The 24,586-nt window shown below is 48.6% G+C and overlaps 1 protein-coding gene across 2 annotated transcripts in view; it reads left to right on the top strand.

The window, feature by feature from the left end:
* Nucleotides 1-23,815, top strand: part of LOC8026212 (atlastin-3) — a 159,835-nt gene extending 136,020 nt beyond the window's left edge. For both annotated transcript variants that reach the window (XM_040211141.3, XM_040211140.2), the window contains one exon: nucleotides 23,275-23,815. In XM_040211141.3, coding sequence (XP_040067075.1) covers nucleotides 23,275-23,595 — 321 coding nt within the window. In that variant the 3' untranslated portion in view covers nucleotides 23,596-23,815. The remainder of the gene's footprint in view (nucleotides 1-23,274) is intronic.
* The last annotated feature ends 771 nt before the right edge of the window (nucleotides 23,816-24,586 follow it).

The raw sequence follows: 24,586 nt of genomic DNA, 5'->3' as shown, positions 1-24,586 counted from the left end.
ATATAGGAGGTAGGGCGCGGCAAAACCTGAACCTGCCCCACCTGTGAGCGCCAATAGATCAGCCACCGTGGAGGGCCCAGTGATGTGATTGCTGCGCCAATTGCGCCAAACTGCGCCAAGGGACTAACCCTGCTACATCCTGCTACATTTTTCCAAAATAAAAGTAATCTGCACCAAGCCTGCGCCAAAGGACCAATTTTGGTCGCTTTTCGAAACCGAAACTAAACTGAGTAAAATAATTGAGCATGCGTGAGCTAGGTGGCGCAAGCAGCCGCCCGACACAAAGTACTCTGCATCAATGGTCCCTTCGGTCTTGCATGGTTTTTCCCGCCGTCTCTCGTTTCGCGGTCTCGTCGTCCCGTAGGTCTGGTTTCGCGTCTTTTCAAAACTTTCAACGATAGACGCGGGCATGTGTGGATGCTCCGACGGTAGTGTACCGGGTACCTGGCCAGTCATGCCGTCATACTGTGAAACGAAACCGCGTTTTTGCGCGGCGGGAGTTACATTGTGAGCTGAAGCACTTGCTCCTGAAAACAACGGCCGTTGGAAAACTATATTTTGTCTCTGCCTGCCAGTCACCGTGGTCGCGCAACGTCGGGCGTTGCCATCCCCACGTCGCTGCAGATGTGGCGCTTTCTAAACTAAGATGTAGGGACTGCCGCATGTTTGCCCCATGTTCATCGAAATTCCTGTGCATTTTTAAATCATACGCTACCACAAGAATCCCTCTTTAACTCAATTCGCTCTGTCGAAGTTTTGATTAGCTAGGTTTCTCTCCGTGTTTTTTTTTTTTTTTTTTTTTTTGGGGGGGGGGGGGGGGAGAGGGACCCCGGTACGTAAAAGTCTTCCACGGAAGAAAGTGGGTGGAGAGAAGTGAGCTAAAGCAAAGAAGGCAATGTATGCACGAAAAACCCGCACAGCGCACTTGTTTGTCTCGAGTTCAGTCGTTGCACAAAGCGCTCCAAAAGCTTTTTGACCCTGACTCGCGATGTCTTGCATCGATGCGCTCAGGTTCTGTATTTTTGTGTGTGTTTAGCATGTACCTTGTTTGCCCGCCTATCAAGCACGTGCCGCTGGACGTTTTTGTTGTATGCTGGACAGTTACATTTTGCATACAGTTTTGGGAACCAGTTGGCAACGGAGCGGAGTGGCATGGTTTCGGTCGTACAGCTATCTCCGCTCACGCGACGAAGCACGTGCAAGTGCAAGCCTGCTGAAGTTGCCCTCAGGTGCATGCGAATATGATTGCACGACAGAGGCACCAGCTGGGACGCTTACAATCCATTGTTTTACGTTTGCTTACTTTTGACGAAAATCTGGTACGTCGGGAACCAGTGAAACGGCGGCAAGCGATTTTTCGGAATCGCTCGGCAACGCCTACAGCATTGTACACTTATGGGATGTCTCAATGTCTCTTTGGAGACATTGAAAATTGACATTCATTTCTAGCCGAAGGCAAAGCAAGGCTTGGAGCAGCCTTTCAGAAAGTTCGAAAAGCGAAAAGAAAAGCACACGCTAAGACTCGTAATGCACCTTTGTCTTGTGTACAATTTCGCACTGCTCTGCAGTAGTTACGCGTTTCATCAGTCGGAAACTGCTTCCATTCATTATATTATATAACTCTACTGCTGTGATATTTACTACTAAGCTGATCACTTTCAAATAAATGTGTGCAGTTTCGTTTTTATTTATCTGTAGCGGGTACATATATATGTATAATTTAACTGAAGCACTGCAAAATGTGTTATGTCATTGGCATTTCAGTTGCACATTGAAAGACTCCCAGGTGGTCTAGCTTGACCATAATTTTCTTATTGCGGCGAGCAAAGTGCCCTTCGTTTGTCCAGCACTTAAAACAAATATTTTTATTTTTCTAACAATATCTGCTCCAAGAGTCACTTTTGCTGCTCCGAAACACTGTTTTGGCTGCTCCGAAAGGTGCTCCAAAACGGGTTAGGCCGATCACATCCCTGAGGGCCGCACAACGCGTAGAAAATAAAGATACTTAAATAAAGTAGAATTACGATTGACTGAGATCGTCTCTATGGGCGTTTTCAGGTAGGATCGTACGACAATGTTCGGTCGACATTTTTTATTTCTACCAAAGTAAATATTTTACTCGTTGTGCAACCGCAAAAAGATATTCGAACTATTTATTTTTATTTTACGACGTGCAAAATATGCGAAATTGCCGTAATCGGAGCAGAGAACGGTAGGACGTTGCCGATTTCAAACAAGGGCAAACAATGGGTAGAAAAATGTAGCAAGCCTGTCAGGAGAAAGCACTGTGACAGGAGTTCGTGAAAAATAAGAATTCATGCGAAAGATTAAAGGTGAGTTTGAAGCACAAGTCAAGCATTTTACTACAGATTCCTCGCATCAGTGAATTTCGGAGCGTACCATTCGTAGGGAGAATGGGCTGCTCACGACCAGGCTTAAATAGTGATAAGAAAGAACACATGTTTAAAGTGGTACGGTTGAAACGAGTCGAATGAATCAAGATCATGTGCGCACATTTGATGCTTGTCGCGTGCATCCTTTGTGCTAGGCGCTGACTTGAGTCGGTCACGCCGCTCTCCTGGCATTATGAGGAGGAACATTTTTTTACCATTTTGCCTGTAGCGATCACTGTTGGTTTCCTCTCAGTGGCACCGCAAGCTAGGCACCTCGATTTGCTTTACGCAGCAAGGGGAGACTTCACTTTGAAAGATATATCTTTTCTGCGTCTGCTGTTCTTGCTAAAACAGCTGTGGTTGCGAAGTGTCAGACCGCGTACACTGCCACAAGTGACAGGACTAAATTACACGCACAAAAGAAACAGAATCCCACTTCGTTGCTTTCATGTCCCTGAACGCTTTGACGTCAGCTTTCAGGAGGTGGATTAGTTTCACGTTCGGCAGCTTAGTGTTCAGTGGGGCAACCATCTCTGACGCTTACTTGATCACCGACGCGGTGTGCCGTCGGAGGTTGTACAACGTTGCCTGGTGCTTGACACGACCCGCGATTCTATCGGAGGCACTCTTGCCATGTTCAGTAGCAGAAAAAATAGACTTCGCTGACGTGTACTTGTTGGTCTGCAGCTCGTGTAGTTGGTACATGTTCTTAAGGTGGCTAGCCGCACGATCACTGACGTAGGTCACATGAGGATATCCAAATTGGATTTCACGATTCCCCAGACGGTTGTCATATAAATTAAGTTACAGAAAATCTCATTCAGTCGCAAATTACATATTTTTTCAACATATTTTTTTTTCTTTTTGCGTTGTGCTATCTTTCACGGCGGCGGATCTATTGGCGCTCACAAGCGCCTTTACGTCGCGTTGAGGGAGACTCTACACGCCGGCTGTTGAAACAGGCACAGCGAAGCATGTTACACGGTAACGCCTCTCGATCGCTTCCGCCCATGGGCATTTGTGTGTCGGTTGTACGACATTGTATTAGGAATTTTCCTTCAAAACTACCGTCCACCTCCGTGCTGTCAATTTGTCTTTTCCTGACAACCCCGTAGCATTTGTGCGCTTTTTAATACTAATGAAATTGTAAAGAACGGATGTGCATGCCTCAATTATAGCAACCGTGTTAGCGTTAATATGTCCTTCTTACTACTAATTAAATGTAAATTTCTGGAACAATCGGTGTGGAAGGTTCGGCGTGTAGCACATTTTAACCTCGAATCAGGAACACGAATCTCGAATTTACCAGAACTTTACATTAGAGTCAACAAAAATGCGTACCCACGGCCAGGAATCGAAGCCTGGCTTTCTGCGTGGAAGGCACGCGCGATAACCGTTAGGCCACGAGCGCGCTGCCTACTTAGTCAGCTGCGCTCACTTCATTATTCCCCCCTTCGAAAAAGTGCATCGTCCCGATGCAGCACAAAGCAAAAGCACAAATACACAACAAAAGGATAACCGTGTCGGGATTCACAGTTCACAGTCCGCAGTTCACAGTTCCCAGTTCACTCTTTGACGAGAGTCTAAAGTTCTCTCGTTCGTAATACGGCTTGAGCTGGACGACGTGCACCACCTCGGGTCGTGGCTGGCGTCTTGCAGATGGGCGCGTTCCGTCGGGTAGAAATTCGTAATTCAGATCGCCGATTCATCGGATGATTTTGTACGGTCCGAAATAGCGTTTGAGAAGCTTCTCGCTGAGATCGCGGCGCCGTATCGGTGACCACACCCATACCCAGTCTCCAGGTTGGAAGTGGACGTCCCTGCGACGAAAGCTATACCGGCGTGCGTCGACTCGCGGTTGCTCTTGACTCTTGGTTCTTGCCAGTTCACGAGCTTCCTCCGCGCGTTGAGAAATAAGTTGAGCGTCGTCGTTGCCATCGTTGGTTGGCACGTGAGGCAGCATGTCGTCTAGCATTGTGGTAACCGTCCAGCCCTGTACCAGTTAGAACGCCGTCATTCGTGTGGTTTCTTGTACCGCTGTGTTGTACGCAAATGTAACGTAAGGAAATCCCTCATCCCACGTCTTGTGCTCTACGTCGAAGTACATGGAGACCATGTCGGCGATGGTCTTTTTAAGTCGCTGTGTTAGCCCGTTGGTCTGCGGGTGATAAGCGGTGGTTCGACGATGGCTGGTGTGACTGAGCCGAAGTACCTCTTGAGTCAGCTGTGCGCCAGGAAGATGACACTCGATCTGGGATTAACATTTGAGGTGCGCCGTTTCGAAGGAGAATGAAGCCGACGAAAAACTTGGCGACTTCCACCGCTGTCCCCAATGGAAGGGCTTTCGTCTCGGCGTATCGTGTAATATAATCGGTCGCGACGACAATCCACCGGTTTCCTTGCGTCCATGTTGGAAACGGCTCAAGCAAATCCATTCCGACCTGCTGGAAGGGCGTAGTCGAGGCAGATATCGGCTGCAGGAGTCCTGCTGGCTTTGTCAGAAGCTTCTTACGTCGTTGGCACTCATGGCACGACTGTGTGTACAGATGGACGGTTTTCGGGAGTCTCGGCCAGTAGTACTTGTCACGAATCCGGGCGAGCGTCCTGCTGTAGCCAAGGTGTCCAGCCGTCGGGTCGTCGTGGCATGCTTGAAAGATTTCTTCTCGCAGGCTGGCAGGCACAACCAGAAGCCAGGCAGGGTTGCTGGTTCCAAAGTTCTTGTTGGAGAGTACGCCTCGCCACAGAACGAAGCTTGACAAGTCTCGGGCCAAGACTCGCGGAACGGAACATCCTTGACCTTCGAGGCGGTCGATCACGGCGCGAAGTTCCGGGTCGTCTCGTTGAAGTGCTCCCATGTCGGTATCTGTAACTGCTGCGAGGAAACGGGTGTCATTGTCGAAGTCGGTGCTGTCGGGAGGAGATTCGACTGGGGCCCTAGACAAGCAGTCGATGTCATTTTGTTTGCGGCCAGACTTGTGCACAATGGTTACGTCAAATTCCTGCAGTCGAACGCTCCAGCGAGCGAGGCGTCCTGACGGGTCCTTGAGGTTTGCGAGCCAGCAGAGGTCGTGGTCGTCTCTGACCACGCGGAACAGGATCCCGTACAAATACGGACGGAACTTGGTTATCGCCCAGACGACAGCAAGACAGTCTTTGTCGGTCGTTGAATAATTTCTTTCTGCCTTAGACAGCGCCCGGCTTGCGTAAGCGATTACTCTCTCTGCCCCTTCTTGTCGCTGAGCGAGTACCGCACCGAGACCGGTATTGCTGGCGTCCGTGTGTATTTCCGTCTCCGCCGACTGATCAAAATGTCCGAGGATAGGGGGCGACTGCACCCTTCGCTCTAGTTCGTTGAACGCTCGTTCTTGCTCATCTCCTCACTGGAACTGCACGTCATCGTTCATGAGATGCGTCAGCGGTGCAGAAATCTGTGCAAAGTCACGCACTAAACGTCTTTTAGTAGGCGCACAGCCCAAGGAATCTTCGGACGGCGTTCTTGTCCGATGGCTTCGGGAATTCGGCAACAGCGGACGTCCTTGCAGGATCAGGGCTTACACCCTGAGCACTCACGACGTGGCCCAAGAATTTCAGCTCACCATAGGCGAACTGACACTGTAAGGTTGGGTGACGTCGCGGAGTGTTTCGTTTTGTTTATTTTGTTAGCGGCCGCCCGTCCACTGCTGGAGCGCCTAAAGGCGAGGCACGATGGTCGCCCCCCCACCCCCGGGGTGGTCGCTGGGCGCGGGGAGTGTTTTCTTTTTGTTTGTATTTGCGGAGGCGTCTGCCACTCGGCGAATCTTCCGCGGCCGGTCGGGTTTCGACCGAGGGGTCCACTGTGATTCCGCGAAGACGGCGACCACCATCGATGTTACGGGGCTCTCCCCTAGGGTTCGCCTCGGTGCGAGGCAGGTCGGGCAGCCCCCGGGTGGTCGCTGTTTGTAATTAGTGTTATCTTTTTGTTCGTTTACGAAGGCGGTTGCTGCTCGGCGCGCCCTTCGTGGCCGATCTGGTTTCGACTAAAAGGCTCTCTGTGGCGTCACGAGGACGGCGACGACGGCCGTTGTCGGAATTACGAGGCTGTCACCTAGGGTCTGTTGGGAACTTGACGAATATGCCTGTTTGCGCCCTGTCGGACATGGACGGGTGGCAGCACGTGACTCTGAGGGGTTTCAGACCTATTGGCCGATCCCTTTCCGAGGGCAAGAAGGAGTGAGGCTTTAGAAGCTCGTGACGGGCGGGAGGGGGCGATTTTTGCTTGCTTTAGAACGACTGTAAAGAAGTTCGACGGAGATGCAAACTTCCCCTACTTGTACGTAAAATTGCACAAAGTTTGTAGTGTAAATAAATGTACTGAACCCGGAACCCCGAAAAGCCTCCATCGTTCAATAAACTACCAAGCCGTCAGCCAATAAGAACAACGACGAAACTTTACTGACACTTTGAAGCCTTGAGTGTCAGCCCAGCAGTCTTGAAGGCCCGTAGCACGGCTCGCAGTCGTCTGAGGTGCTCGTCGAATTCGCTTGCAAACACGACAACGTCGTCGAGGTATACAAGACAGCTCTGCCATTTGAAGCCGGAAAGGACAGTGTCCATAAAACGCTGGAAGGTTGCCGGCGCCGTGCAAAGCCCGAACGGCATTACTTTAAATTCATACAGTCCCTCCGGTGTGACGAAGGCCATCTTCTCACGATCTTGTTCGTCGACCTCAATCTGCCAGTACCCGCTCTTCAAGCCCATTGACGAAAAGTATCGGGCGTGGCGCATCCAGTCCAGGGTGTCGTCAATGCGGGGCAGAGGATAGACGTCCTTTCTTGTTACTGAATTCAGCCGGCGATAGTCCACGCAGAACCTCAGGCTTTCGTCTTTTTTCTTCACTAGGACTACCGGGGAAGACCACAGACTGTTTGAGGGCTGTACGATGTCGTCATGAAGCATATCCTGAACTTGCTTCTGGCTAACTTCCCCTTCTTTCACGGAGACTGGGTACGGTGGCCGATGCACAGGGAGTGCGTCGTCATCAGTAATTTTCTATGTTTCGCAACTGTCGTTTGGCGAACCTTTGACGAGGTGGAGAAGCACTCACTGATCTCGGCGAGAAGGTCACTGAGTTGTCGTTGTGGAGCTGGGAGGGACGGGTCGATATCGGGCTCTGACGGCGTGGTTCTCTTGTGCTGCGTCGGAGAAGTGTCTTCTGAGATAATGGCGATCGCGGCTGAGTCCTGAATTTCCTCGACGTATCCCACAGCTGTACCCTTTGTAAGGTGCTGCGACTCTTGCCGGAAGTTGGTGACAAGGGCTACGGTACGCCCGTCGTGGAGCTCGGTTACGCCTCTTGCAATGCCAATCCCTCGTCCGAGGGAGTAATTGGACGCTTCCTTCCAACAGTGCTACAAAGCAGGTGGCTTCTTCTGTCCCGACGGGCACAAAGACACTCGACAGCGGCGGCATGTTTGCGTGGCTGGTAAGGACTCGCACTTAGCTAACGTCGCTTTGGAATTTTCCGCAGATGGGACAGGTTTTTGAAGCGTCAGCTTGTTCTCCGCAAGGTCGATGATGGCGCGGTATTCGCACAAGAAGTTCATTCCGAGTATGACGTCCCTCGAACAATCTTGCAGAACGACGAACTTCACAGGGCAGGTTTCACCGTGGATCTCAACGCGAGCGGTGCACCTGTCAACAGGTGTCATGAGATGTCCACCGGCGGTTCGTATCTGCGGTCCGTCCCACGACGTCGTAACTTTCTGAAGGCGGCGAGAGAGCCTCCCACTCAAAACGGAGTAGTCTGCTCCGGTGTCGACGAGTGTCGCCGCGTCGTGGCCGTCGATAATAACGTTGAGTATATTCGACACTCTTCAGAAATGTCGTTTTGGGGCGTTGCGGCGTTAGAGTAGGAGTGCTCCGACGATCTTGGAGGATCTTGGCATCGTTCGTCTTCGGCTACACCGCCTCCCGGCATTGCCGCGCCTAGTTTTCCCGACGGGAAGCGATGGGTGGCAGGCTGTCTCGGCGAGACCGGTGGAAAGGCGATGGCGAGCGTCAGGGGGACGGTGAACGGAATCCTCGGAGGGGAGTTGACTCAGGAGATGAAGAGCGGCGGAGGTAGTCCTCGATGTCCCGAGGTCGCTCTCCGGGATCTGGTCGAGGGTCGTTGGGTGCAAACCCTCGTAGGCCCAGCTGGCGGTAGGGGCATCGTCGGTAGATTTGATCCGCTTCACTGCAGTGGTAACACAGCGGGCGTCGGTCGGCCGTCCTCCAGACGTCGGTCTTTCTTTTCGCAACTTGTTCTGGACGAACGTGCATCCGATCTTTCTGGCGTCGGGAATGCTGCGGCTCTGGAGGCACACTTCGGGGAGGCGCCATGTAAGGACGTGGGACTGGTGGGGCTTGTGGGACCATTGCGGCGTAGCTTAACGTCGGTTCCTGCGGTGTTGCCGTGTTGATGGGAACTTCAGGGTGGACCGCCCGTTGTACTTCCTCGCGCACGGCCTCGGTGATGGAGAGTGTCGCTGGACGACTTGCGGCTGGCAGCAACCGGCAGATTTCCTCCCGGACGACCTCCCGGATAATTTCGCGGATTTCCGTACCAGGAGCGTTTTCGCCGCTAAGCAGAGCGGTTGCAGTGACGCTTGGATGCCGCTGGTAGTGGGAAGCGCTTGCTTGGAAGGCGCGCTCGATGTTCGCTGCCTCGGTGACGAAGGCGTCGACGGTTGCGGACGAGGCCTCCGTAGATGTCGTCTCTCACCCCGCGCATGAGGATTCGTAGCTTCTTCTCTTCTGTAGCCCGAGGGTCGGCGCGGGCGCTCAAGCGCAGAACGTCCTCTACGAAGCCAGAGACGCTCTCGTTGGGGCCCTGGGTTCTGGTTCGCAGTAGCTCCTCTGCTGTCTCTGGGCGGTGGTGGTTGATGATAGTAGCCCTCAGACCGGTCTTAAAAATGTCCCACGACGCCAAAGAGGACTCATAGTTCTCGTACCAGTGCTTGGCGATCCCCTTAAGCGAAAAATAGACTTTGTGCAGGCGCTGCTCGTGGGCCCAGCCATTGTGGCGGGCAACGGGTTTATACTGGTCAATCCAAGCTTTGACATCTTCGTATTGCTCGCCGTGGAACGGAGCAGCTGTCCGCGGTATGACGGGCAGGTAAACGACGGCAGAACCGGCCGGGGTCCGCGGCTGGTTGGTCATCGTCGTCTTCTTCGGCTCGGGCTTGTCCGACAGCAGACCCAATTCAGCAGCCTGTCCCAGGACGCGGCGCCTGGTCCGAGTTTCACGTTCCTCGTAGAGAGGTCTTCTCGACGGGCTTGGAATCGGACTTGCGCTGCAGGCCCTCGTAGGGGTACGCTGCAAGGGCATGCGTCACCCTGCACCTCCACCAAAAGTCACGAATGACAATTGATGAGGCGATGATACAAAACAAACAAAATTAAAAGGGAACAGAAGAAAACAGCAGAGCGTCGCGGGCGTCAATGTCGGCGAAACCGCAGGATCGAGCGCTGGGGCGAGGCTGAGTCCGGCTGGCCACGCGGAGCCCCTTTTTAGACGCATGGGCTTCTGGAAATCTCGGCGTGGAAGGTTCGGCGAGTAGCACATTCCTACCTCGAATCAGCCCCCAACACGGTTCTTGAGTTTACCAGAACTTTAGATTGGAGTCAACAAAAATGCGTACCCGCGGCCAGGAATCGAAGCCTGGCTTTCTGCGTGGGAGGCACGCGCGATAACCGTTAGGCCACGAGCGTGGTGCCTACTTTGTCAGCTGCGCTCGCGGCAATATTCCTCGCTTTATAACTTGAACACAAATATTGCATTATGGTTTTGCAGATTCAGTTAGTACATATTATAAACGTTATTTTCGGGGAGTTTACAGAATATTAAGAAGGGACTTTTATAATTGAAATAATTTTCAAGATAATGCATATTTAATTAAATGTCCCTGTGAGCAATTCCTGTAAATTTCTCACGCTAACCGGGACAGCAATATTTTCTGCAAAAATGAACTATATACAGTGCAACAAACACAATGGCAAAGTTTGAAGACCTTAGCTATTAAGATACCGAGAGAAAAAAATCTTTAATTAGAGCATAATTGCGCGTTGTGCCATGTTAGCGATATTTTTTTTTCTTTTTCAAAATAATAACCCTAATATTTGGTGACTAATACTTCTTAATCCTTACTATGCCTCATTTGCCAGTAAATATTTCTAGACCCGTAGCTAGGACAGTTTGTTTTGGGAAGCCGCACGAAATGGTAACATCGTGCGATACGCAAAATGCGCACGTGACAAAGGGTGGTACACATTTTTTTTCGTAAAGACAATTTTTTTTTTAAACCAAGGATTTGTTTTATTATTTTTTGGGGCGTGGAGGCCAGTAAAATATTTTTTTTTTTATCAAAATTAAAACTGGTCACCGGACATGGTTGTTCGATCTTATCTGAAAACGTCCTACTATGAGTGTTAACTCTGTCGAAAAACATATTAACCTCAATTACAAGTTTCTGTAGCACTTCAGAAAAGAAGAGCGCCTATGCATGTTTTGGTCGGAGCTGAAGGTATGCGAGCTTACAGGTGCTCATGGCTTCCACTCCATTGTCTTAAATAGGGCGGAAAACGGCTTAGTTTTTAGATCAGAGAGATCTTAATAACGGTGTGGGTCGATAGCTCGCGCTATCAAAATTCAGCTCCGGTATAAAAGGGATTCATCGTCGTGTATTCATCTTATTACCTGAATCTTGAGCATTAAAACACCAGTCAGCCTTGAATGAAATACTCCTCTTATCAAAACTTTCTATGTGCTATAGTAAAAAAAAAAAAAAAAAAAAAAAAAAAAACGGTGGTGAGTTTGTTGCGCTACTCAGCCTAACCTTTCGTAAAGTCACTATTTATGCAAGTACATGTTGTTTAGTCTCTCACTGCGGCATGACCGAGGTGAAACAAGGTATAGACATTCGTGTTCAATGCTGGACTAATCAGATGACGCATGTGTGTGAGAGAGAGAGAGAGAAAGGGAAAACGAAACATTAAAGATGAAAGAATGTGCGCACCGGAGGATATAACGGATGAGAGTCTGTTACATTTCGCGTAAAAAAAACTATACGTTAAGCAACTGTCTCTGTAATGCCTGAAGCTTCAACACGTGCGTTGGAACAGTTCACAAGTTAAAAATTGCAAATTTTGATTCCAAAATACAGCAACGGGATTCAGTTCTTCTGATTAACGGTTTACGAAAATATTTTTTTCCAGTTATCTTAGGATAGAAATTGGGATAAAAATGTAATCTCTGGTGCTTTTCCTGTTTTTTCTCGTCGCAGTACACTTCAGTGTCATATTATATATTGTTGTATTAATCTAGATTAACAAAATGAATATCTCCAAGATTTATTTAATATTGCACGTGTTTCATTTAGAAACACCGAGCTTCTAAGTCTTGAAATGATAAAACGTTTATTGAAACTATATATACTATAATAGTATTAAGGCCTACTAAAGTTCAGTAGTGTTCTGGGCAGGAGCCAGCATCCAGCAGAGGCAATCACAACTTGTCAGCGGTACAACTAATCATCTTAGGCAATACTTAACTGCAGATGTAATAAGGTAATTTATATCGATTTTAGAGCTCTCATATACGATGTGAAAACAGTTCTCAAAGTGAAACACACACACACACACACACACACACACTCTCTCACTCGCACACACACACTCACTCGCAAACACACACTCACTCGCACGCACGCACACGCACACACACGCGCGCGCATTTTGCAGGCATTGTGTTTGGGCCTTTGTTCTTTCACTTTGAGGGCTGTTTTTCCTCCTGGACAACCATCACCAACCAGTTCGAATTTCCACTATGCTTTTATATACGAGGTCTGTCAAGAAAGCATCTGGCAACTTATATTTTTTTTAAATTTGGCAGTCCAGCTCTATGAAAATGTCGCCTTAACCTCCTTTAAGGTATTTCCTTTGGAACGTCCAACAGTTTTGCAAGCGTTCCGTCCACTTATCAAGACGTGCTGTGAAGATCTTTTCGGAGATCTCTATCAAATGCCTCGTCGCTTTCTCTTTAATATCGCCAAAGGTCTCAAATCTTGAACCTATCAAATGCAATTTCAGCTTTGGAAAAAAACCAAAAGTCTTACGGATTTATGTTTGGACTGTGAGAGGCCTTGTTCACCTGGATAATGCTGTGTTTTTGCCAGAAAATCCTGCACGAGACGTGACGAATGGACAGGCTCATTCTTCTGATAAGGTTTCCCATCACCAGCTGACCAGAACTTTGTCGTTCTTTTTGTATGGCATCCCTCGGTCGTACCAACATTTTATGCAGCAATCATTCATTGAATCATCCTTGAAAGTGTCTAATTCGTTCAAAAAGTGTTAACCGTTGAATATTACACTTCATAGCAAAATGTCATGTCGCTGATAAACTCGCTGTCATAATAAATCCGACAAGCACACAGCGCTTTGCTCATTCCAATGGCGTCTTGCTGCAGACGGAGCATACTAAAAATATTTAAAAAAAAAGATTCTTCGCGCATGCCCAGCAGGATCCTGTCTGAATGTCAGTCAATTGATATTCCTACCGAAAAAAGCAGTTTAAACTGGATTGTAGAACAAGAAAATCTGACTGGATTTCATGTTTCCAGGAAGAAATCCAGCTTGAGTTTCCGGTTTCATAACCTAGCTTATACTGTTTTTCTCCGGTAGGGATTCAAAATATGCCCCGGGTTATCGGGATAATCAAAATGGCTTGGTACTTTCCGGACAAACCTCGTATATTCATACCAAAGCAGCAACGAGTGCGTATCTTTTAAAGAATTTTCTAATTCCTGATATTTCATTTTTTTAAAACTAGAACTCTATATACAGTTAAACTCTATAGACAGTTAAACGGACACTGCACCGAAAAAAAAATGTTTTTTTAAAGGGCATAAATAGGACACGGAACTCAGGTGGAGGTCACTACCCGCTCTAAGCCCCGCTCAAAGCCCCGCTCACAAATCAATGGCGCTGCCTATTACTACTGGATTGATCTGGCTGCTTGATCGAACAGGCTAACAAGCGTAGTGTCTCCCTTTCGCGTCATCCGATGCGTCGATCTAGTCGAACGTTACTAAACTAGGTCAGTTGTTGAACTCCCCCGGAAGGGAATAGCCCACCCCTCCCCCTCCCTCTCACTCACTTCAGTCCGCCGCCCGTCGTTTGAAGTGCCAGCTAGATTTTCGTTTAATAACTGTGTGTCCCATAGAGGAGAGCTGGAACGTGCGTCAAAATATACGCATTCCACGCAATACAGTGCACTTAGCATAAGAGCCGTCCGGCGCTTCGAACGACGGGAGGCGAGTCGTGGGGAGAGGGGGGGGGGGGTACTGTTTGTAGAAGTAGCATCTATGAGCCGTTCCGTAACTGAGCTCCTCTAATAACTTTGGTCTAGTCTGGAAGTCTTACACCGTCTGCTAGTCGTGCGAGCAGACGAGCGGCAGCCTCCAGCATTGTCTGCTATTTCACTGCCGTCTATCGTTGTATGCAATGCAGTGAGGCGCGGACACCAAAGCTGCGTGTTGGCGTCCGTTTTCGCCTTTGTCCGTGTGCTATTCATCATGTCTAAACACTCTTGCAAAGCTGAAATGACGTCACCACTAAAGCGGCGTTCTAGCGTTTTATCATGCACGAACCACGGTCTAATACAAGCGTCTGCCAGCGTCTATCGATGTGCGTAATAAGCGATCGAGAGAACTAAAAAAATAATATATATATATATATATATATATATATATATATATATATATATATATATATATATATATATATAGACAGTCTTTCTAGCTATACCGTTGTTATTTTTTTCGTATGGTATTGGCAAGGTAGGTGAACGTCATGACGCACAATTAAAACGCGACGCAAAAATATTTGCTTTCGTAGGCCCAGTGCGCTGTAAAACATGAGAGCTAGTCGACTCTCTAGGCGCAATGAGGGGAACATACCTAAAGAAACTTGATGCAAGCCGAACGCCCCATTGCGTGCAACCGAATGGTACACAAATTCTTACCTGTGTAGGTATCTTCTCGGTATTGAAACCCAGGTCGCAATAAGGACGGTTGTACCATTCACAGAGCAGCGTAGCCGCTTTCACTAGAACCAAGATATTTATTCAGTAGCAACACGCGCAAAGAAAGAAATCAAGTCAAATTAATCTAAACATTTTATCTGCGACGCTAGGCTTAGGCTAGTCCCGCTACTAGAACGAGCATCCGCACAACGCTTCCTGAGGCGCGTACTTGCGGCAGTTGTTTGTTGCAAACTTCATCGGTTGTGGAGATCTTCCTCTTAGGCCCGCTTCAGAGGAGCAATTTCTTTCTGCAACTTGACGTCGCAGCGCCAGCACCACAGGCCACCCGCGTCCACACGCAGCAACCAATTGCTGCAATTTGCCATCAACATGATTAAATTTGATTTTTATTTCACTATTTAGACACACCGTTACGCGCTATAAACGTGATTTATACATTTAAATTGCGTTGAGAATTCTAGTGCACCTTTTTGGAACGCTGTATTTCCAAAAACGATCAATTTCAAACCAGATCTAAGCCTTTAGTGTTCATCATCACCGGCACGGGGTATCACGTGAAAATATCGCATCCCTGATTGCCCTACTGCCGCTTCAAACGCCTTCGAATTTCTCCGAAATGCTCGCTTGTTTTGAGTCAGACCCGATCTCAGCAATTAGTGTCGATCTACGGAAAGCTAGGGAACAACCCGCCAACAACCCCAAATTTACTGAGAAAGTTGTACCGTTGGAAGCGGGCCTAAAGACCTCTGTGAACTCACAATCACTTGTAGTCTTAAAAATTAACAAGCTCAGCGAGGTTCGCTCGTTCAGCTCTCCCCTATTCAAAAATCCGGCTTAAGCTGGTCCCAGCTTCAAGCCGGGTGATTGCCCCGGCATGTCCAGGTTGGCACGCTGGTTAAGCTGGCGGAGGTCTACACCAGTTTAACCAGCTTAAATTAGCACACAGGATAAACAAGCCAAACTCTTCAAAGAAGCCAAATTGTCATCCATATTATTATATTCGTACTCGCGGCCTGCTCACATGACCTCAGATGCTACACATCCTCAGTGCTGACACAGTACTAACCGACACGCAGATAGTGGTTTTCGGTGCAAAACAAACAATGGTATTAAAACTAGATTGCTTATCTCTCAAGGCGAAAAATACTTGACACACACCAAAAAGGGGCAATAAAAATAGAAAATACTACACGGGTGAGAGAAGCGAACATGGGTACCGCCAGTGATGGGGCGGAGTGGCCTCTTGCATAGTCGGCAAAGGCGAGGAAATCCATGTGGCTTGGATGGCATTGGTGACATTCTTTGGTACCACCGTCATTCCCGAGCACACACACTCTCAAAGATATGAAGCGAACGTCCGACCTCTTTTCGCGCTCGACGGATCAACGGATTGCCGGTCGCTGCCTCGTCAAAACCCGCTTTGCTCGCACCGCGGTCCAAGTAGTCTCCGACAAGAGCGCACTGCCGTCTCTTCGAAATTAACCTTTTGTAGAACCATGGGTTCGAGAGTAAGTGGATCCAGTACCCTCTTTCTTTTCTTTTTGACCGAGCAGAGAGGGAATATGTATATATATATTGTCAGGACGTTTATTGCCGTCCTCACGGGACGAGCTGACGGGGCGAGCTGACGGGGTGACCGTTGGGGTGCTTGCACTGACGAAGTATCCCAGGCTAACTCTGGCTGGCGCGAGTCTCCTGCGCTCGTGCCGCGTGCTATGTCGACCAGCTCGCGTAGCCCGGCGCCTCTAACATATGCCCCCCCTCTTGGGAAAGGCCAGCCTGGCCGTTTTCGTGGCGGTTGTAGGCTTTGATTCGTGTGACGTGGACGACGTCTTGATCGCGGGTTCGGGCGTCAGTTGGTGGGTTCAGAAGCTGGACCAGGTAGTTGACGTCTGCTGGACGATGCGGTACGGTCCCATGTAGCGCGGTAGAAACTTTCGGCATAAACCAGGCTTGCGCAGGGGAAAAGCGACGAGGACCTCGTCTCCAGGGGAGTAGTTGACGTTGCGATGAACTTCGTCGTAGCGTATTTTTGATTGTAGCTGTTGGTCTGATATGCGAGAGCGGGCTAGTCGGCGGCATTCGTTAGTATGGGCAAGAGCGTCCGCGATAAATTCGTCTGAATCGTCGAGCTGTTCCGAGGGGAAGATGGAATCCAGGGTACAAGATGCTTCGTGTCCATAGAGAAGGTGGAAGGGGAAAATGCAGTGGTACTCTAACGTGCGCTGTTGTATGTGAATGTTATGAAGGGTAGTATGCTATCCGGCCAGTTGGTGTGAGTTTCTGGTATGTACATTGAAATCATTTCTTGTGAATGGGGCCAGCTGAACATGGAAAACACACAGAGAAAAAATATAACATTCGCACCGCTGGACTAGCAACATTTAATGATTCCTCTTTTTCCTTTTCTGCTAATCCTTGATTCCGGTTTCCTTTTTCTTTACACTTAGATTTTTGTAATTCTTTACACTTGATTTACGTTTTCTTTTTCTTTACGCTTAATTCGGAATTTCTCTTCCTTAAACGCATTGTCCTTTCTGCCTTCGGAATGTTCTCATCCCTTTTCTTCTGTCTCCCTTAAACGGTCTTCCTCTTCTTCTACTTTTGCCTGGTCCTCATGTCACTCCGCAGGAAAATCTTCTCGGAGTTGTGTAGTGCGACGGAAGGGGCACTAACACAGTCCTCGCCTTTTTCTTCGATGGCTAGGGCTTCCAGGTTAGCTGGAAGCCCTAGCCATCGAAGCCCTGGAAGCCCTAGCCAGGGCTTCCAGGAATGGCTAGGACATTCACAAGCAATGAACCAACATGCTCAGCTTCAGCCAATAACATTGAAATCATGTCGGCTAATGTGTGTTGGAATCGCTCGGTCAGCCAATTTGTCTGAGGGTTATACGCGGTTGTGGTACGATGTGTGATGTTGCAGGCGCTAAATAACGCTTCGACGGTGGTAGACAAAAAGGACGGTCAACGATCACTTGTGAGAGTACGGGGAGCTCCTCAGTAATTTCGGGTGCTGTGGCGTTGGGAAGGGCCGCCGTTTCGACGTATCGGGTTAGGTGGTCGATTGCGGCAATTATCCAGTTGTTCTGGGACGTGGATGTCGGGAGAAGTCCGAAGAGGTCAACTCCCACAACGTCGAACGGTAAATGAGCTGGAGCAATGGGTTGGAGAAGTCCGGGGGGAGACAACGTGGGACGCTTTCGACGCTGGCACAGGTGGCAACTCCTGACGTACTTGAATATGGTCGCATACATTCCGGGTCAGAAAAACCGATGTTATACTCTTGTGTAGGTTTTTAGGAATCGTAGATGGCCGGCAGTGGGGTCATCGTGTAGATGCTGTAATACTTCTTGTCGGAGATGTTGAGGGATGACAAGAAGCCAACGCTTACCTTGTGGAACATAATTTCGACGAAACAACATTCCGTCAATAATAGAAAATTGTTTAGTTCTATTATGGAAACGTCGATTATTGAACGGATTGGTGCCATTCAAGTGAGAGATTATCTTGTTTATCCACGGATCTGCACGCTGCTCAGAGGGGAAAGTCTCACGGCAAGTAGGAGCGATTGAGGCCGTGGTGTTGTGTCAGGTGGAACTGCAGTTGTGTTAAGAAGAGGTCGACATCGAGAGAGGGCATCGGCGTCTTCGACCACTTTTGTAGACGATATGAAAATCATACTCCTAGAGTTTTGGAGCCCATCGTCCAAGGCGTCCGGTTAGGTCCTTAAGAGATGTAAGCCAGCACAAAGGGTGGTGGTTGGTGACCGCTTCAAAGTGTCTTCCATAGAGGTATGGCCGGAATTACAAAACTATTCAACCGCTCCGTGGTTGAATAGTTTTGCTCAGGTTTGGTCAAAGACCGGCTTGCACAAGAAATAACTTGTTCATCCGGGGAATCTTTTTTGATATTTGTAATAGAACAGCCCCATGGGCCTAAGCCGCTTGCATCGGTGTGAATAATTGTGGTAACAAAAGGGTCAAAGTGCCGTCAATTTGGCGGAGCTGTCAGGATTGACTGCAAGAGGGTAAAGTCATTCTGACATTGATCAAACCATTAAAACAACGTGGCTTTTTGTAGTAATTCATGGAGTGGGTTGGCGATTTTGGCGAAGTCGCGAACAAAACGACGGAAGTATGAGCAAAGGCCAATAAAACCTTGAAGTTGTTTAATGTTGTGTGGTTTGGGGAAGTCGACTGCTGCTCGAATTTTGTCAGGATCGGGGCTGATGCCAATTGCATTTACAATGTGACCGAGAACCTTTACGTGCTCAGTAGCAAATCGACATTTTTTGGTGTTGAGCTTGAGACCGGCTTTTTAGAGATATGAAAGGACTTCCGAAAGTCGGGTGAGGTGATCGTCGAAGTTTTTGGAAAAAATTATGTCGTCTAAGTAACATAAGCAAGATTTTCACTTGAGACCTCTTAGGACAGAGTCAATCATGCGTTCGAAGGTAGCCGGTGCGTTGCAGAGGCCGAAAGGCATTACGTTAAATTCATCCATCTGGTGTTGTAAAAGCTGTTTTTGGTTTGTCCTGTTCGGCCACCAGTATCTGCCAATAACCAGATCGCATATCCAGAGACGAAAAGAAGGAGGACCCGGCCAGTGTATCCAAAGCGTCATCTATGCGGGGCATGTGATAGACGTCCTTTTTCGTAATTTTGTTTAAACGTCTATAATCTACACAAAAGCGCAAGCTTCCGTTTTTCTTCTTGACTAGGACGACAGGTGATGACCAATCACTTGAAGATGGTCGAATAAGACATTGTGACAGCATTTCTGCAATAGGCGTTTCAATGGTCTTTCGTTCCGATAAGGAAACTCGATATGGTCTTTGGCGAATCATATTTTCTGTGTCTGTGGAAATTCGATGTTCGGTTTGGGAGCACTGTCCAAATGTTGAAGGGGAGATATCAAAAACCATTGCGGAAACTGCACAACATAAATAAAAGCCATTCCTGTTGGTTTGGCTCCAGCGTGGAGGACATGGTTTTTACTAGCAAAGAGTGTAATGAAGTTGTGGGTTTTTCCGCGGGTTGCGTAGGTGAAGCTGGTGCGTTATTAGGTATGTCTGGTAAACACAATTTTTCTGCTAATCCGAGTGACTGCCCTTTTGGAAGAACTGCGACGTGTGGGTTGGTATTATCAACACCTACCCAACCGGCTCCATTTTCGATAGTGGCTACGACGTGAGGAAGAAGTAACCCCTTTTGCAGTAGAGGTAAACGTTTGGCCTCAAAAAAGACATCTCCAGCGATATGCGTTGACGGGAATACTTCAACGAGGGATGTCGCATTTGGGAGTAGCTCGACATCAGAAGTTGGACATAATTTAGCTGTATGATTAGTGTTTGGAGCCTCCAAAAAATTTGCTCGAAAGGTGTAGTTCAGAAAGACCACAATCAATTAAGGCTTCGCTAGGCTGATGAAAATCGCACCAAGTATTATCTGACCTATGCACTTCGATAAAACGACAAACTGGACGTGATAGAGGACGTCTGCGATAGAAACGCGAGCAGTACACACCGAAGAAGGATGGATGATGTTGGTGTCCGCCCCACGAGGTAGGTCCTGGGCTGGTGTGCGCACCTTACGGAGTTGTCTGCAGACGTCTTCTCTCATAACGGAGACAGATGCACCTGTGTCAGAAAGGGCGAAAACTGGGTGATCGTCGATGAGAACGTTGATGTAGTTCCGTGCAACGGGAGGATTGTTTGGATGATCGACTACGGGAGTTTCACCTCCGGGAACTGCGTAATTTAGTTTTCCGTTTGTAGCCGCACTGGAAGGGAGGATGCAGGAAGCATCGGTGATGATGAACGGCGACGATACGGCGAAAGAGATTGTCGTCGGTTGTGTCGGGGCTCCGCAGCTCTGTCGTGTCCGTGAGGCTGATCCGTGCGGCGATGCGGGCTATTGGAATAACGGCGTGGGGGCTCGTCATAGTTGTATCTTGATGCTCGGGACCACTGTCGTTCCTCGTCGTTGCGACGTCGTCGGCAGTAACGTGCCATGTGTCCTAGCACACCACAGCAATAGCAGGTCGGTGGTGCTTTCCGCCACGAGTTGTTCTGCGGTTGACCGAAACGTGAGTCAACGATGGGTGCAACAGGCGCGGGCGTAGTAGTGGGCCGCAGTACAGTTGCAGGTGTGCAAACAACTGGTGCTGGGGCTCTGCAAAGGACCTCCGCGTATGAAGGCCTGGGTGTTGACTGCTGAAAGAATGTTGGTGAAGAAACACACATGAGTTGTAAGAGTTCATTCCAAATTACGTGCTGAATCGGCGCTTGGGGTGTTGGGGACGCCGATGGTTGTGCTAAAAGCTGGTTCAGTTCCTCTCGCACTATCTCGCGAATTAGAAATCGCAGTCCGTCTTGAGTTGTTGGTGGAATGGCAGGGAGGGTAGGTGCGCTGGGACCGGAAAGAGGTGTCCCGGCACACTCACTGGCGCTCCAAGAGACTGGACGCGGTGTTGGCGGGCCTCCGCGAGACGTGTGCAGCCGCTGACGACGGCGTTCACATCGGGAGGCGGCTGATTGAGGAACACCGCGAAAGCTTCCTCGGATATTCCCTTCAAGAGGTGGCGGACGCGCTCACCTTGTTGCATTTGTTCGTTCGTTCGGCGACATAGACGGAGTACGTCCTCGATGTAGGCTGTGTAGCTCTCGCCTTGCTGTTGCACACGAAAGTTAAGGCGGCGTTCTGCTGTGGCGCGGCGATTTTCAGGCCTACCGAATATATAATTTGCACGGGTTGTGAAGGCTTCCCATCTGTGCCACTCTGTCTCGTGATTTAGATTACAGGTTTTGGCCACATTGGTGAAGTAGAATATGATGTTAGCCAATTTACTGGCGTTATCCCAGCGGTTGTAGGTGGAAATCCGCTCAGAGATGTCTAGCCACTCCTCGATTTCTTCGTCTCCTAGACCGGAGAATACCTTGGGATCCCGCTGGCGCGAGGATGGATGCCAAACAGGCCAGGGCTGTGCAGGTTGAATTGGGTTGGAACCTCCGGCTGTGGGTGTGGTGAGCGCGGGTGAGGGAGATCGAGAGGTGCCGGCGGGTGGTGGCTGCGCGGCCGATGCGCTGGGCTGAGATAGGGTGCCACTACGAAGCTCCACAATCGTACCTGAGGTCGAGGAAGGGCGTTGCGGCCCGCACCTCCACCAAGATGTCAGCACGTTTATTGCAGTCCTCACGGGGCGAGCTGACGGGGCGAGCTGACGGGGCGACCGTTGGGGTGCTTGCACTGACGAAGTATCCCAGGCTAGCTGTGGCTGGCGCGAGTCTCCTGCGCTCGTGCCGCGTGCCGTGTCGCTCGCGTAGCCCGGCGCCTCTAACAATATATTCGTGTTGATTTCAGGGTAGATGATAACACACGATGGGGAGAAAGGCGATATAGGCGGAGCCTTGTCTAGGGGTGCTATGTTGCACTTTTTGCACTCCCAGGAGACTTGGAAGAGGGAAGTGACGTCAACGACACAGCAAATGCAGATTGGATGTTGACAGAAGAAAACGAAATCAACACCCAATCTGCGTTTGCTGTGTCGTTGACGTCACTTCCCTCTCCCTAGTCTCCTGGGAGTGCAAAAAGCGCAACATAGCCCCCTAGGTCACAGCGGCTGAATGGGCAAACAGGATGTAGCTAACTTTTTAAATGTCGAACGGGTGGGAGAGGCCTTACGCTCCCCTGAAGCGCCCGGTCACATACCAAAAACGATAGGAAAAAGCACAGGAAGTGGCACCGTGCCAGCCCGAGCCGACCTTAGCGTGCGCGCCCCCAGCAAGTCCAGCTTGACCAGTATGATTAGGAGATAAACCACCTTCACCAGCTTGTCTCCCAGCTTGACCACATTGGCTCCATGGAAAACCAGTTTGATCAGTTATGACCAGACTGTTTCCCAGCGACATCAGATTGAATCTAAAATCAGTTTTTAGTGAGACCCTGCTGGTTTTCACTCAAACCAGACTGACCACCTAAATTCTAGCTTCTTCAGCTTTAACCGGTTTGATTGCCAGTTAAACCAGTTTTTTTACCACATTGACCTGTTTGACCATCTTAATTACCAGCTTGAGCAGTTATATTTTTAGGCACATTTTTTTTTAAAATAGGGTCCGCAGACGCCGGCAACCATGTTTGTTAGCGTTTCAAACCGAAGCGTGAGAAGCAATTTCAGAATACATCTGACAAGGACAAGCACTCTATCTTAAATATTTGCTTGTAAAACATAAAAAAAATAGTCGCGACAATACTATTACCGCATGTAGATACAAAATTGCAACCACCATGTAAGCACATTCTAAGCGCTGGACGGGACTTAGCAGGCTGTGGCCTCCACCTTCTGCACCAAAATAGCGTCAAACGGTGTTAATTTTATACGGTAAAAAACATTTTCGTGGAAACATTATAAACATGAAAGGAAACGTGTCCACTCTATGTCATAAACAAAACTTATTTTTCCTTGCAGTGCCCCTTTAAGGGACGCAGGACGTGGTTCTTTACCTTCACGCTCCACGCTTCGCAATTTTTATTTCGGCGTTCTTATTGGCGAATGCCCAAATATAGTTCACAGCGGTGCGATTATAAAATTCGTGGGGCTCGAAACACCTAGCGTTTGTTAACCTCTCAGGAGTTTCTCTCTCGTCTGCAACATTAAAATGCAAGCAATTTTTACATAATAACAGCAGTTACGTGTAATTGGTTCCTGTGTAAGAAATTAAGGTTGTGGCAATGTTTGGGGCATTTGCCGATATATAGGAGCTTAGTGGTTTGTCCGTGCCGACGATGTTAATATATATTAGATTCTTTTTTTTTTTCAGGAATTGAAAACGATTTTTAGTGCTTTCTGGAAAAGCTACCAGGACGTCAGGAAGAAGTACGAAGAAAGCAAAAAGTTGCAGGAAGATCTTATGATAGCGCATGAGAGCTTATGCGCCATTGCCCGTGCTGCATCGTCGCTCGCCGATATCATGCCTGCGAAGGCCATCCCTACGGCAATCCTCGCTGCGACGACAATCGCTGCGCATCTAGCTGCTGTTGGCACTGACGTGGCCGCAAAGGTTACAGATCGGAAGAACAAGAAGGATTTAGCGGACGGAGCAAGAAAGCTTGCAGCCGACTTGGAGGAAAAACAGTCTTAGGGGGGAGAGTTGGACGCCGATGACTCGACAGGTCTTATTCGATAAGTGTAAGCAATAATGGCTTCCCAGTGCATGCATAAAGATGGGCTTCTTTGCTCCTCTACTTGTCGGTTCTTGCTTTTTATTATGTGCCATGTGCCAGCTGCAGACGTGTCATGGCGATGCACGAGGCACATACGAGCTTTGTTTGTCACGTTGAAATAAAAGAACCTGTTGCAGACACGATTTGTTTAAATCCTAGTCTGTAACTATGTCGAAAATGCAATATCACTTACTTTTTGCTGAAATTCCCTGTGTATTTACTTACACTTAAATTTTAGCTTGGCTACATAAATGTCCCTTCCACTGAAAATTAATTTACGTTCTTAAGAGTGTCCGCGGTGTCTATGACTCACACTCTAACACCCCCAGGAAATGGTGTTTTCGTTACGATAACACCCATGTAAGGGTGTTCAAGGCAGAATTACACCCTATAAAAGCGTGCAAAGATGTAATGGTGCACTGATTCACAGATTTACGTTTCACTGTGAACGACTGAGTTAGGACTGCTTGTGACTGCTCATAGTAGAAGCACTGGTGCCAGCAGTCAAGAGGTCTTAAACCACTTCCGACCCGCGTATAATCAGACTGAGGGTTTTGAAGAAATTTGAAAGATCAAAATCTACGAAGTGCAATTTTAGATTCATTTTATGGCCGTGGTGAAATAAGTGAAGGTATGCAGATCGAAACTGTGATGTTGCCGATGTCGGCGGAACATCACTTGGGTCGGCCAACGCCACGCTGATATACAGTATCCAGGGCCTTTTTCCGGTAATTTGTCGGGTCTGAACCGGCTATATCGGCTTGTATTAGGAATTCTTTACTGTTTCTGAAACGATATTGAAAGACAATGGTTGCTCTGAAGGATAATTCCAGGAATTTCATGTTTCAAGAAATCGCCCTGCTGAAAAAAAAAAAAAAAAATTGAAATCTTATTTATTTTGGTACGAAA

Source organism: Ixodes scapularis, unplaced genomic scaffold (genome assembly GCF_016920785.2).
Source record: "Ixodes scapularis isolate PalLabHiFi unplaced genomic scaffold, ASM1692078v2 PGA_scaffold0__279_contigs__length_252992795, whole genome shotgun sequence".
Taxonomy (NCBI): domain Eukaryota; kingdom Metazoa; phylum Arthropoda; class Arachnida; order Ixodida; family Ixodidae; genus Ixodes; species Ixodes scapularis.
Note: the sequence above shows the minus strand (reverse complement) of the source record. Positions and strands in the feature narration are given on the sequence as shown.